The sequence below is a fragment of the Aythya marila genome (genome assembly GCF_965140915.1).
Source record: "Aythya marila genome assembly, chromosome: 14".
Taxonomy (NCBI): Eukaryota; Metazoa; Chordata; class Aves; order Anseriformes; family Anatidae; genus Aythya; species Aythya marila.
In genome coordinates this window covers 14,862,822-14,876,998 of record NC_139055.1, presented here as the reverse complement: position 1 = coordinate 14,876,998, position 14,177 = coordinate 14,862,822, and the positions used below count along the sequence as shown (strand labels likewise).

Here is a 14,177-nt window from a genome sequence, read left to right as displayed (position 1 = left end):
ATGAAGCTGGGAAATGGCTGAGGAAGGGGCGCATGTTGTGAGAGACGTACATGAAGATAATGCACTGCAACCCATAAAGCAATTCAGCTCCTCTTCCAGCAGCTTTCACACATGCAGGGATGTTCTTGCTACGACTCCAGAGAATACAGCACAGGGAAATCACATTGCCAAACAAGTTTCCTAATATAACATACTTGAAGGAGGTATGTGATGTGGGAGGATAATGGGTAAACAAATGCATAAACACATTGTGAGGCTCCAGAGACAAAAATAAACAGCAGAAAAAAATATTCTGACTGATTTTTTTCCTCCTTGTTACATACTTACCAAGATTATGACTAGTGGCGTCTGTTTCCTGTATAAGTAAATGTCTTGCACCAACAGGAATTTCAAACATCTTAATGTGACCTTTATTGCAATATTTAAAAAGATAGTAACTGGTTAGTATGCATCAAACAGGAAGAGCCTGTCTAAGGAATTCAAACAAACATTATTGTCTAATACCAGGGCATATTACAGAAGCTGAACCTCATCCAGCATCATTCCCATCCCTATTTCTGTGCCAGGTGATGAAATGTAACAGGAACAAAGGGCTTTGGGTCAAAAGAAAAATGCCTTGTGTGTCATCAACAAACCAAATTTGCTTCAGAATAAAAAGTGCTTCGAGTGCCATACACATCCACAGAGAACATGGAAGCTCGTGCCTGACAGTGAGTGATGACAACATATTACTGCAGTGCTGCGTGACTCAAACCGAGCAGCCGAGTGACATCAGCAGCACAAATCAATCCACAGTTCGTCAACAAGGAACACTGAAGCCCTCCTTCTCTATGCATGTGCAGGCCCTGATATCAGCAGACTTAAATGATCACTGGAAAAAAGTCTCATTTTTTAATTCTAGGCATGTCTGAAAGTCCAGAGAGTTTACTGGAATTAGGGATGCTGCAAATTATTTGTGATTGCTCTGGTATTTTCCATGAGACTTTAAATACTAGAAGAGATCAAACAAAAATACCCTGAATTCCCTAAGACAAAACACTGAACGCACTGACCTTGTTTCTTTGGTACTCTTGAAAACGTTCCTTTCACCACTTTGCAGTGGGAATTATCTCCTCCACAAACACCACACTTATCTTCCTGCTTTGTGGAACCTATGACCCTGTCACACCCAACTTTCTGTGCACAAAAGAGAAAATCAGTCATTTTTACTTATCCAAGCTTCAGTTCAAATGAGCCTTTACTTCATATACCAAAACCAAAACTTCTCCTTCAGCAAAGTACAAATTGTAGTATTTTCCTGGAAAATCAGCATCTAACTGGATTTTTAATATTTGTACTTCTAGTTCTGTCAATTAGGTAATGAGATTTTAATATTCTTCAAAGTAGTCTTCCTACCTAAGCAAAGCAGCGCTGCTAAGGAAAAGCTCTTAAACCTCAGCTTATCTTAAAGCAGATGCTTAAATTCCAGGGGAATCAAAGCAACTGTGAGAACCTCCACCAGTGCTTTGCTGAGTCAGAGCCTCTAATTCTGTTGAAAGATGACCTGTGTCAGATCCCAATTTAGAGGAACTTGTATTGATTTTTTAAAAATAGCTTGATCAAGTACAGAGAGAATGCACATCAGTCACATATTACCAGCGCTTTCCTTGAAAGCTGCTGCATGTTAGTATTTCATTGTACATTCCACCCCCACTAAACCTTAGCAGGAAAAGCTTTCGTTGAAAGCTAATTGTAATAGTTCATCTTAAAATACCACATTAAATAGTACTTGTGTAGGTAGGCACTGTTGGAATTGAGTCACATGCAGTGTGATGGTAACTGTGAATATCACACATAATATTGTGACAATAATTCTAATGAAATCTCCTTATTGCCCAAAGTGTTATTATACCTACTTAAATACTCATTCTCGGAGAGAAACATTCAAGCTACCATTTAAATTGTTTTCACAATATTAAGCTCTGGAACAAGTAACCACAAGCTTACCAAGCAGTCTCCCCTCACACAGATGCTGTAAGCATCTTTGTAGGAGCAGCGAGTCCCATCATGTACCATCCTCTTCATATACAGGACATCGCCCGTTTCCTTTGATTCACAGTACAGGTGGCACCTTTCCTTAGCTGGAAAACAGAATTGCACATGTTCAGCTACAACAGTTTATTTGCTGATTTTGTGAACATGACAGTGTTTTCATTACTCCCTCTTACTCCTTGCACACATCACAGGAAAATACAGTGCCCCATAAATCATCGATGCTTATCTCCTTTCAAAGGCTGTGTGACCATTTGGTAACTGATGAGCCATAAAGCACCCAAGTGTCACTATTAGGAGACAGTCTTAGAAAATAACAGATCATTTACGTTCACTGGGGCCTCCATTTAATTCCATGCCAGATAATGCAATCTAGCAGAGGCTTTGGCAGCCTGCAACCTGTGAGAGATGAAGGTTTCTGCATCAATTTCTCCTACAGTGCACCTAAATCTGAAAAAGCAAAAGCAATTTTGCCATTAAAAACAGTCGTTTGATGCTAAGTGAATATGGATTCTAAAATGTCTTCAGAGACAGCTGGGTCACACTAAATAGGAAGCTGATTCTCTTTCTTTGTTGAACTTGTATTTCTGATAGTTTAAACCATTAAGCAAATGAGATGTCGAAGAGATGCACAAGCCTCCAGACAAGTGTACCTCTTTCTCCTAAACTGCTCCAAAGAACCAAGAACAATGAATAAATCTGAAATGACTAGTCAGTGGCTGAATAAAAGTGTCTTCCACCAGTTTATTTCATTTTACCCATTTCTCTTACTTTCCCCTGCCCTATCATCGGATTCACCATGCTTTTTTTTGGCAGTGAAGAGTAGATGGCCTTCCTATTAGATGAAACAAATAAAGATTCGGCGGTTTTAACATGATTAAATCTTAGAACACTTTTCCCACCATTTAGAAGAACAATGAACCTTCAATTACAGTAGTTCAATTAACATAAATCTTCACAGGCCCTTTGCGTTCTTCCCTTGTACAGTTTCATGGCCTCTGCCCTCTTTTAATAAAGTTCTTGTTATTGCTGCTGGTGTCCTCATGGCCACTGGGTATTGGTACATCAGAGACCTTTGTTACTGCTCCTGACCAATGCAGATACATCTTGCAAAAAATGTAGTGTCTAGACTATTAAAGCAGGTACTTTACTTGTGCAGAATCTTAACGGAGGAGATATTAAGGTTAAGTTCACAATAACCACAGACCCGTGGATCTGCATGTATTAGGAACATTAAGCTATGCACACGACACAGATGTGCACACACACACACCCCACATACCATTCATTCACTGCGTGCGATGAAATGCAAACATCAGAAGGTCGGAGTGGCTGCCACTGGCCCTGTCCAATGGCTTTATTTTAGAAAGAACTTTCCCATTGCTCCCTAAGGATGGTAAATTTGCAACTGCAATTAAATAGGACCCTGGTAATTGCAGTGAATTGTTCTCTTTCTATTCTCTTTCTATTCACTGGTGTCTGGCATAGTAGAGGTGCGGGAGCACAAAATCCAGCATCTGCCTGTCCATTGCTGTACCCCAGCTCGGTGGCTTTTCTCTGGGCACGGGATGAAACGTACCTCCCTGTCCCCATCACAGACACGTGTCAGAAGTGTCCAGCTGAGCTGCATGTCAAGTACATGGATTTATGTCACTTCTGAGTCGTGGCTGTGTTATCTGCACAAAGTACGTCACTGGTATGCCTTACCTCTACAAAAGGCGGTTTTAAATATATTAAAGTTCACGCATAAACCATCCTCTGGCCTTTCTTCACAAAAAAAAAGAAAAAGAAAAAAAAAAAAAAAAAAAAAAAAAAGCTGTTCCCTTTAATAACACCACAGAGGTAAATGTAATTCTCACAAAGGGGGGCTGCAATTTGTACCACAGCTATGTGGAAAACCAGCAGTGGCCAGTGATCAATCCTCAGACATCACTGAGCTGGTTTCTGACCCAGAAGCCATTGAATTCAATAGAAAATGTCTGATTAGTTTCAGTGGTCTTTGCAGCAGACGGCTCCAAAGGCTAAGTAAAGGTCTAAGCAGAAGCAAAGGTCTCTGGGCCACAGCGTTCCTCCCCTCTCCCTGTGCCAGCAAAGCAATTTCATGAAACTGAGCCATGAGGCTGCATCTGAGCTCTGAAAATCCCAGATTGCACAAGATGGCATGAAAAGAATGAGGGAACCTTGAGGACTGTTTAGGAAAAAAAGCCAGACAAATTAATTACAAACAATTTGCTGTTAACTTCTGGCAGTGTCCTCTCTCTGGAATGCAAAAGGATTCACCCAAAGTGACCCTTTCCCTCCCGGAGACCTGCTCCTGGCTGAGCACAGCTCGGGCACCCAGGTACCTGCCACCCGTCTCCTGCCATGCCAGTCCTGGCCTGGAAGACCTGTCATTCACACATGGTGACCAGGTTTAAAAACAACGAGCAGCCTGCACTGCTTGTCAAACAAGTGGAGAATCATTGCCATCTGCCTTTTCAGTTTTTAAAAGTACATTTTTCAACACAACACAGCAACAGCGTGGCAACAGTCTTCATGCCCCAAAACCAATTAGCTGCACTTCTGTTGTCAGTTAAAGCAGAAGAATTAACAGTGAAATGAACATTTTTGTTCTAAGAGGCCATGTCTGCCACGATCCTGGAACACCAGAGCGATTGCGTTGGTTCTCACCCAGCTCCCATCCAACCCAGTACCTGGCCTCCTACAGTGCCCAACAGCGTTTGCAGGAAGATATAAGGCAAAACCAAAACTGATACTTTCCTCAGTGTATTCTCCAAGGTTGTTGTACACTGCAGCTCAGGGATTCCTAAGTCATGGCTGGATCTTGGTGTTTAATAGTTCTTGATGGATTAAAGACCTCTCAGAAATTTCCCTAAATCAGTTTTAAAACTCCTGGCATCTGCAACATCCCATGGCGATGAATTCCACTTTAATTATATGCTTTGTGGAAAAGTACTTCCTCTTATTTGTTTAAAATCTGCCACCTGATAATTTTATTTGATGTTCCCAGGCTTGTGTTATGAGAAACAGAGTGTAATTACTCTGTGTGCAGCTTCTTCGTGCCACTTACAATTCTGTAACTTTATCTTCTTAATCTAAGCCATGACTTTCTTTTCAGGGTGAAAAGTCATAGTTTATCTAAACTTTCCCTATTCAGAAGTTACAGCTTGTGCTTGCTTTGTTTGGGCCTCTTCTACTTCAACTGCTGCTTTTTAGCAGTGGGCAGCAGTGAGACGGGGACAGCCTGAGCTAAATCAGCAGAGTATTTAAAATGCATGCCCCGTGTGGAGTCATACGGAGCCAGATCAGTGCTCTCTATCTCCCCCTTGTAACAGTCACTGAGCACCAAGCTTAGGTTCTGCTAAAGCTACCCCCAACCCTCAGATTGGATATTGGGAAGAATTTCTTCATGGAGAGGGTGGTCAAGCATCGAAACAGGCTGCCCAGGGAAGCAGTGGAGTCCTCATCCCTAGAGGTTATTTAAGAGAAGTGCAGATGTGTCACCAAAGGACATGGTTTAGTGATGACACTTGGTAGGTCAGGTTAATATTTGGACTTGATGGTCTTGAAGGTCTTTTACAACCTAAATGATTCTATCATTCTATGAAACTTGGCTTTCCATGCCAATGGCAATGCCAGTGCCAATGGCTTTATTAACACCCAGCTCCAGGCCTGGCACTGCCCTCACTGAGTCACATTTAAAACAAGAAGGACTGCTCACCATCGACATGTTCATAGGGGAGCCAGTGGTGCTTTGTGTTCTGATACTCAAAGTAAGGATCCCACTGCCTGCACTGCTCCTCTCTGAAGTCTTCGAAGTCCTTAGGGCAATCCTGAGTGTTGCAGAGCTGGAACTCGTAGCTTGGCCCCACGCACGTACGGCCTCCGTTGGCAGGACTGCAGAGGAAGGAAAGCGATGGTTAGTTTTGCCATTAATGCCTGAACAGAGCATCTATCAAATCCTCTGAGACACAATTTAATTCCTAGTCATGTCAACAAGAAGTTGATGAAGCCAGTGGTATATTTGGGGTACTTCCTTCCACTGTTTTTATCAGTACACGATCTAGTTTAATAATTGCTCTGGTATTTGTTTCTGTTGAAACAGTCTGGGAGACCATTGGAAAGATTTCTGTCTGTATACATCATCACATCTGGGATAAAAGAAGCAATCATTTAAAAACCCGCTGTTGCTCTTTAGCTCTCACAGAGCAATTTCTGCAAGTAGAGCCTCCAAGCACTTGAAATAAGCAAGAAAACCCATTTTTCTTGCTGTGGCCCAGGAAAGGAAAGCACAAGCAGCCGAAGCGACTCATTCACATTCACCCCTAAGCCAGCAGCAAATCCAGAAATGGAGCCCAGATGAGTGCTGTATCCACCAGACAGCCACACAGCCCACGCTGGTACTCTGTTATCTAGCAACACAGAGCTCAAGTTCTATCTGGATTTGCACCCTCTTCCAGGAAACACAGAAAACACTTTAAATAGTACACTAGCCTTTCCTACACAAAAAGAGATTCTACAACTAAAACTGAGTCTGCAATTATAAAGGTCACTTTCATGTTGCCAATGCAATAAAGGCTTAAATTAGAACTGGTACATTTTTTTCTTAACAGAACAATTTCCATCATAAAATGCGGCTTCATTGTCAAAACTGAGCTGTTGTCTTTGCTTGTTTTTTAATCAAGATTATTTTCAACACTAAAGTCAATTTCAATTGCTTTATCCTGTACAAAAATGTTCAAAAATTCTCCAGTAAAATCATGTAATTCTGAATATTGTTTCACTTTCTGCTGTCTTGACCTTGATATTTTATGATATAGCAATAATTATGTTTAATATCATTTATATATATGGATCTATATTAAATATGTCATAGTTCCAGTGTTACTGAAATTAAGTCATTCTACATCATCTAGATGATCCATATGTATGTTATCAAAGCAAACCAATTCAATATTATTAAGATTAACTTTGGGGAAGGTTCTGATCTCTAGAGCTTTGTTCCAACTTGAAATGAAAGCAGTTTGAAAATGTCAGCATATTCCATCTTGTAAGACTTTCTTGTTGAAATATCCAAAAAGGTGGATTAAACAAAATAATTAAAAAAAAAATAATCCAGCAAATCATTGCCATTATTTCACACTGATGTTAGAATAAGACATACATAGGGCTCTGAAGTTTTACTTATGCTTTATGCAATAATGTAATAGCACTTTCAAGATCCTTGTACTGGTATAAACAGCTTAATAGATGGATAAACTGAGAAACAAAGATGATTCATGACTTGCTAAAGGGCCAGAAGTAGAAATTCTAACAAGTACCACTCAATGTGTTTTACTGTATGGTTGTACTAGCAATTTAGCAAGGATTCTCACCATTCATTCATGCCATGTTAGAAAAACATGTGGGTGTAGGTGAACTTACTGTGGGTTGTCACATTGCCGTGTCCTGTACTTCACCCCTGTGCCACAGGTGCGAGAACAAGAGCCAAACTTACTCCATGCCCCCCAGTGTCCATCCTGTTTCAAGATGTCTGGTGTCAGCCAGATGCAGTGACCTTTAAAGCAATGCTAAAAGAGAAAATTGGACAGGGAATGGAACGATTAGGTGATTAAAGCATGTCATAGGAGAAGCTGTGGTACAATAAACTTCATTTTAGGCAAAAATAATGGATTTTTTTCACCTCTCCAGGAGAAAGCAATGAAACCCATTGCCATATTGTGCTCATGATCCCAAATTCCCTCAAATTTTACAAACTTATGTATGTTAAGTATGCTCGTATATGCTAACAGGATTAAAGCCTAGCAAGTTTGTTAAACTGCTCTCAGCATTACATGCCTTTATCACATGTCTGCAGCAGTGATTTCAACATAACTGATACTCATTTAACTGAGTCCCAAATCTTGGAGGCTAAAGGTAAAATTCTACCACTGCTATTGCACGCAGCGATGGCAAGAGCTCATCCTGCAGCACAGCCTTTCCCAGTAGCTCCTGTAACTCTGCATACATGTGACTGTAATAAATGTGGTTTGTAAAGTGGCATGAAATTAAAGCCAACTCTCATTTTAGACATTAATGATATTTAATAAAAAACTATTGCAGTTTCTCTGGGGATCCCAGTAAAACTGACTGAAATACCAGGAAGCCTTTGTCAGAAAACAGCCCTGGACAGTCCCATTTTGGAGCAATTACTCCCAACCTATGAGGCTTTTTCTTTTCTCTTACCTGATTTTTAATACAGTCATTCTACAGAGGCTAAAACATGAAATTTGCTAAATTCCCCAAACCCGTAAGGTGTTTACACAGTTCTTTAAAGGCTTTTGTAGCTTCAATACCGATATCCTCTCCACTGCCTCCTCTCATTAAAGAAACCTGCCATTGCCTTTCGACCAATTTCTCCAGTCCCTAATCAAGGAAGTTTTTCTTAGCTCGAGTCAGGATGAATTCTTCTCAAAGATCACAGCTTCTGGCCCTTTCTGGTATTATTTCTGCTTACATAAAAATCTACTGATGAAGTGCGGGTGCTAGAAAATATTTCCAGCACAACAAACGACTTTGCCTGAGACTGTCGCAGTCTGTCTGCGTTAACGGTTACTGTCGGGATAAGGGCTCTGGCTCACGCGCACAGATGGCTACAACAACAAGTGCAATCAGTCACTTACTTTCCTTAACATTCAAGTCAACAACAACATTTTACACAGCTTAACAAGCCCTGGAATTCAGGAATTTGGCAGGCAGCACAAGCTGAGCATATGGTTAAATACATGCTGCCAGCAAAAACAAAATCAGAAGATATATAACAGGAGAGCGTTCTTAAGCATAGAGCGATTAGTGATCTGGAAGACAAATTTAAAAGGGATGGATAATCATTAATAATGCTGAATTTAAAAAGAGACTCATTAGTAAAATGGTGACAAGACACAGCTTACAGATTTGCTAATCTGCTCCATGACTCGCTCTTTATTCACGTAATTTATTTTGTTACTGATTTGGTTGGACAAGGAGTAGAAAACAGGGTAGAAATTTGGTTTCAACTATTTGTTATTTCTCATGACTTCAAATACTCAAAGTCAAAACCTATGAAGTAGACGAGTTACCACAAAGCCAATTATAACAATCCTGCTCCAGAGACGTAATGGGCAGATTTTTTTTAGCTGTTTGACAGAACAAGAGATAATGCAGCAAAGCATGAAGGAAATGCAAAATGCTAACACGTCCTTTGCTTTTTTGAGTTTTGAAGTTCAGCGCTGTACCCTTCAGGGACTGTTTACTTATGGCTTTATACAGGTTTGTTTGAGCAAATACTTTGAGTCGTCTGGCCCTGTGTAGGAATGAGACCACTCGGAGGGATGCAGGGGAAGCTGGCAATGCAGCAGCCTGGCAGCACGGATCTCAGCTGAGCTGGGAAGATGAGATGTGATGGCTTCTGAGCCCTGCTCGTTTAAACATCTTTTTATCGGGGTGCTGAATCCTTCAGGTGTAAGTTCCACAAGAATCAATGAATCTGTTTCAAGAGCCACGTAGCATATGCTCACTGTGTGATGCTCCAGGATCCAGCACTTGGATCTCCTCGGCAGAGGAAAGGAGAGACATGTGATGTTGTGTTTTCCAATCTCTTTCCCCTGTTTTAGCCAGGAATGGGGGATGTGGGTTTGCACCAGCCTCTAATAAACCACCTTTTTGACACTGTGACTCGTTCCTGAACTGGAAGGCAAACAAGGAAAAGTGTTATTGACTTTGCTGAGCAAAGAAAAGAGCAGCACGGAGTTTTACTGGAGAAGCTGGTCCCACGCCGATTGTCGGGAAGCTGAGGCAGAGCTACGAGGAGACACACATTTGTGTACAATGAGTCATCACCTGCTCTGCCTTTTTGCTTGTGGATTGTAAGAAAGGAAAATGATTCACAAGTCTTAAACTTTGCAGACCTATGCAAGAAAAAGCATAAGGAGGTAAAATGCAAAAAAAAAGAAGCAATCTCCAGTGTAATAAAGGAAGCTACAGCTGCCCCTTCCTATTGCTACTCCATTAACTACATAATGAGCTGGAAATGAGCCAGTTTCAACCACCATTCCCTTCATAAACAGGGGTTTCATTTAAACAGTGAAGCATACTAAAGCAATTTTTTTTTTGTAATATGAAAAAAATTGAGTAAATGCAAATTGTTTTCTTAGTGGAAGAGAAGATGACTTCTTGTAGTCTCGCCTGTTTTTCTGGCATGCAGGACTGTCCAAAACAAGTGCAATTTCCAGGAGAGGAAGCTTAAATCTCTTTCAGTAAAACATTCCACTGCTGTTTTCAGCAGTTCTTTGAAACAACTGCTGTGGGGGCCAAAAAAAGAGCCTGTGTGTTCCTGTGGGCTTAACACATCTGCAAGATAATTTTTCAAGAAAAGACTTGCAGATTTTCCTTCAGTATCTCTCCTTATTTTATACCAGGCTGCAACTGGCAACCCTTCTGTCTGCCTCGTAGCCCAGCTATCTGCCAGGCAGCCCTGTGTCCTCACCATGGCTGGGGGCTGTCAGCTATCCCTGCTCTGCTGAGAGCGTTTCAGGAGAGGGCTATTTATTTATTTGTATTTCCCATCACACGCAGGCTGGCCCTCTCCGCTCCATCTGTTTGAGAATAATTAGTTGCAAGGGATAAACTGAAAGCTGTAACACTGCAATGTACCCTGAGCCAGTAAAAGTTTCTTCAGTGGAGAATCAAATATTCTTACTGTTTCTGTGGTGACTAACACAGCATACACTTACCCATCTGTCTCCTGTCTCCAAGAGGAGCTGAGGTCAGCTTTCTCAGTGGGAAATTATCTGGATTGCTTTGAGTACACATTAGTGTTTTCAGAAACCCTTTTTTCTACCTCCATTTTTCTTCTCAATAATATCTTTTTATGTCAATATTTAATCATTCTCTTCCTTTCCTGACAGGCCAAAAATACTTCCAAGTTCTACTCTCCTAATCTCTGCAACATGGGGCAAGTGCAGAGAGTACCTGCTAGGTTCATCTTGGATCCTTGGCACGTGTGCCAAATTCAAGAGCAACATCAGCTTGGTTGGCACAGGAAAGTAGCAGGTTCTTACATCTCTCCGAGAAAAGAAATAAAAGAATGTCAGGCAGTGCAAACCTTTGTGTTTGTCACTATAGCAAGCAGATGGACTCTAGCATGCACTCTCCTTGCATGAATGACTTCCTTTTTTACTTCTGTCTGTGGAAAGCAGTTAGCTGCTTCAGCCAATACAAATGTCTCCCCAGAAGAGTAATAGCTTTAAAAAAAAGGAAGAACAAAAAACTGATGATGTATTTCTAAAGGTTGCCTGACTTCCAAAGCCTGAGCCTAATGGTGGAGCTGTCAGAATTGTATACGAGTAAATAAATCATTAGCTGAAAGCATATGTGTTTGTTTTGTTTTTTTTTTAATCTGCAGAATGTTGTGCAGTTAAGCTTTGCATAATTATCTCTTGTCTGCATGTTTTACAATGGCGATTTATGGAGCATCTTTGACTTCACATGAAGACTCCAGCCCTCCGTGTGCTTAACTTTACACACTGGAGCTATTTTGTGGAAGCTGATGTGACCATTCAGACACAGAAGAGAGTGCAAGTTGCTGCCTCATTGAAGCTTCAGAAAATCAATACAGACTTTCCTCTTGCTACTGAAAACTCAATCTAGTTTTAAAAATTGGGTTGGGAGCAACATGAAATATTTTATTTCCTCTGAGATTCTATAAAAATAGTAGTTTTCTTCACTAGCTGGGAAGCCCCAAGAAAATATTTTATTTTTCTGTCACTAAACCCAGCAAAGTACTAGTTTGTTGCCAATTAACATAATGTATCTGGTTGTTCACTGTCTCCATTTGCACAAGGAGACATTAGAAAGATTTTTCAAATGGTGGAGCCTCATTCTTTTAACAACTTATTTCAAATAAACACATGCACAGGACAGCTTACAAATATTTACCTACATTTCTTTACATTCACATCTGTATGTAGGCATACACGCACAGATGCACACATACATAAAGCACTACAAAGTCTGATATCCCTTCCATTTCTAAGTTGCAGTGCCTTGGTCCATGACACAGGCTGGGCATGCAGAAACATGGCACTTATCAATGTGGCTGCTGAAAATGAGTTACAAATACAAATCTCAAGACTCAAAACACCAGGCTTAGGGGAAAATAACACCATGTGCCCTTGTAGTCTCCTGACCATCGCTTTCATTTCTGGCATTTGGCCCCCTCAGCTGCTGCAAAGCCAGGATGTTTCTTTGACACATCAGCACTGTTTTGATTGGTCTGAGCTTAAAATAGGCGCTGGGAATTAGTGGTATGAAATCATGAAAACTGCACGTCTCTGAAGTGGGAAACAAATGGATCTTTTTGAATCAACATCTTTAAATGCTTATGTTCCTGTTCCCTTCTTTTCTGGCATTACTCCAAGAAAAAAAAAAAAAAAAAGTGGATGGAGTTTGAAGTTATCTTCCTCTTCCGCATGCTGAGATATCATGGGAGATGTATCTTAGTGGAAATTGCCACATTAAGTCCCAACTTCAGGCAATGTACGCATTTTACAGTCACAGTTCTTTCAGCTAAAAGTCTCTGGTATTATCCCAATTGGTGAAGATAGAGAAGAGAGAAAGGCCAAATCAAAGGCGGGGATGAAAAGGAAATGAAAAGGTGAAAAAGGACTGATCTGATGTGCTTGTATTAAAACACCAGCAACCCCTAATAAATACGCCGGTCAAACGCTGAGCCCAGAAACACGAAGTCAGTTGCAACGCTTACATAATCACTCAGTCTATTGAGCCTTATCTAACAAAACGGTTTTCATTTTATATCATTTTCTCAGGTTCTGCTGGAAGGCTGCAATAAGTTTATTTATCAAAAAAACTGGGACAGCTCCTCTGGGAATAAAACAGTTACAGTCCTATCATCTACTGAAACTTCAGGATGTGCACATACTCTCCTGCATCGCCACTGAACTAGAAACCTGGCTGTCTGTGCAGTTAGCTGAAGCCTTGGATCCTAAGTTCCAGTCCAGAGAAAATTTTTACAGCTGAGTTGCATAATATCCTGACAAACTGTTTATAATGGAAGCACTGGACTGATTGTTAACTGTGTGGTTACAAGTTCTTTTTTTATTCTCACTTCTGTGCAAATGCTAAAATGAATGAATGGCTTGGGGAAGTAAGTGAAGTAACAAAGTGGAATACACTTGTATTTTTCTGGGGGTTTCATGTGCATATTTAATAGAGTCAAGATACAGAAAAATGTCTGATGTGAATCCAAGGAAATTGCCTAAGATTGTGTATTGTAATTTGAAAATATATATTTTTTCAAACAAGCAACAAAGCTGTTATGACATAAATAATCTAAAGAAGAGAAAACCAAAAGGGAGTGGCTTATACAGAGCATGGCTTACTACGGAAGGAATCTAGCATTAAATTATGTTTTCATAAAAAAGGCATTTCAAACCACAACAGCAGCTGCTAATACGGTTCATTTATCACATAAATGATGTCATCCATTGAGTTTTACAAAATATCCTTCCACGTAGCGACATCTTCCTCTCCCCCTCAAACACCACATCCAAAGCCCACTGAAGTCAGACTTTTCCGCAGACTTCAAAGGTCTTGGAGTTCAGACCCGCTGTGAGCGCAGTGTGACCTTCTTAGAGGGTAACTAAGACGTGGAGCAGGTCCAGTGTGATGGCTGAAGGGTCCGAGCTGTCTGAGCCCTTGCCACTTTGGTCCTTCCCTTCACAGTTTTTCATCTCTCCTTGACTCTCATCAAGCTAGCAAATCCACCTCCGCAAATCTGCATTTCCTCCTAGTCCTTCTCTGCTGTCATGTCAGCTCTCTCCAGCTGGCACTCAACTCCCACATCCATCCTTTCCCTTGGGGCAGGCACTGCATGCAGCCTTAGTTTGGCTGTGATCTGCAAAACCTTACTGCTCTCAGCCCCCTCAGCACCATGCAGGCCAGTTGGCATCACTACACTGATACAAACACAACCTTCCTTCCCGTCCCCAACCACATACTTGTCATGGGCAAGTGAAAATTCCCCATTTTTAGCTCCACGGTGGCTTGGCAAGAAGCCAAGGGCAACCTAGAGATGTGCAGATAGTGCCATGACTTGACTGAGGACAGGG

At 41.0% G+C, this 14,177-nt stretch overlaps 1 protein-coding gene across 1 annotated transcript in view; it reads right to left on the bottom strand.

Moving 5' to 3' along the window:
* ADAMTS2 (ADAM metallopeptidase with thrombospondin type 1 motif 2) overlaps positions 1-14,177 on the bottom strand; it is a 177,527-nt gene that overhangs the window by 17,756 nt on the left and 145,594 nt on the right. Inside the window, exons 11-15 of the mRNA XM_082771292.1 lie at positions 7,456-7,601; positions 5,753-5,928; positions 1,987-2,120; positions 1,053-1,176; positions 328-408 (exon numbers count right to left, since the gene is read on the bottom strand). Of these exons, the coding sequence (XP_082627418.1) occupies positions 328-408; positions 1,053-1,176; positions 1,987-2,120; positions 5,753-5,928; positions 7,456-7,601 (661 nt within the window). The remainder of the gene's footprint in view (positions 1-327; positions 409-1,052; positions 1,177-1,986; positions 2,121-5,752; positions 5,929-7,455; positions 7,602-14,177) is intronic.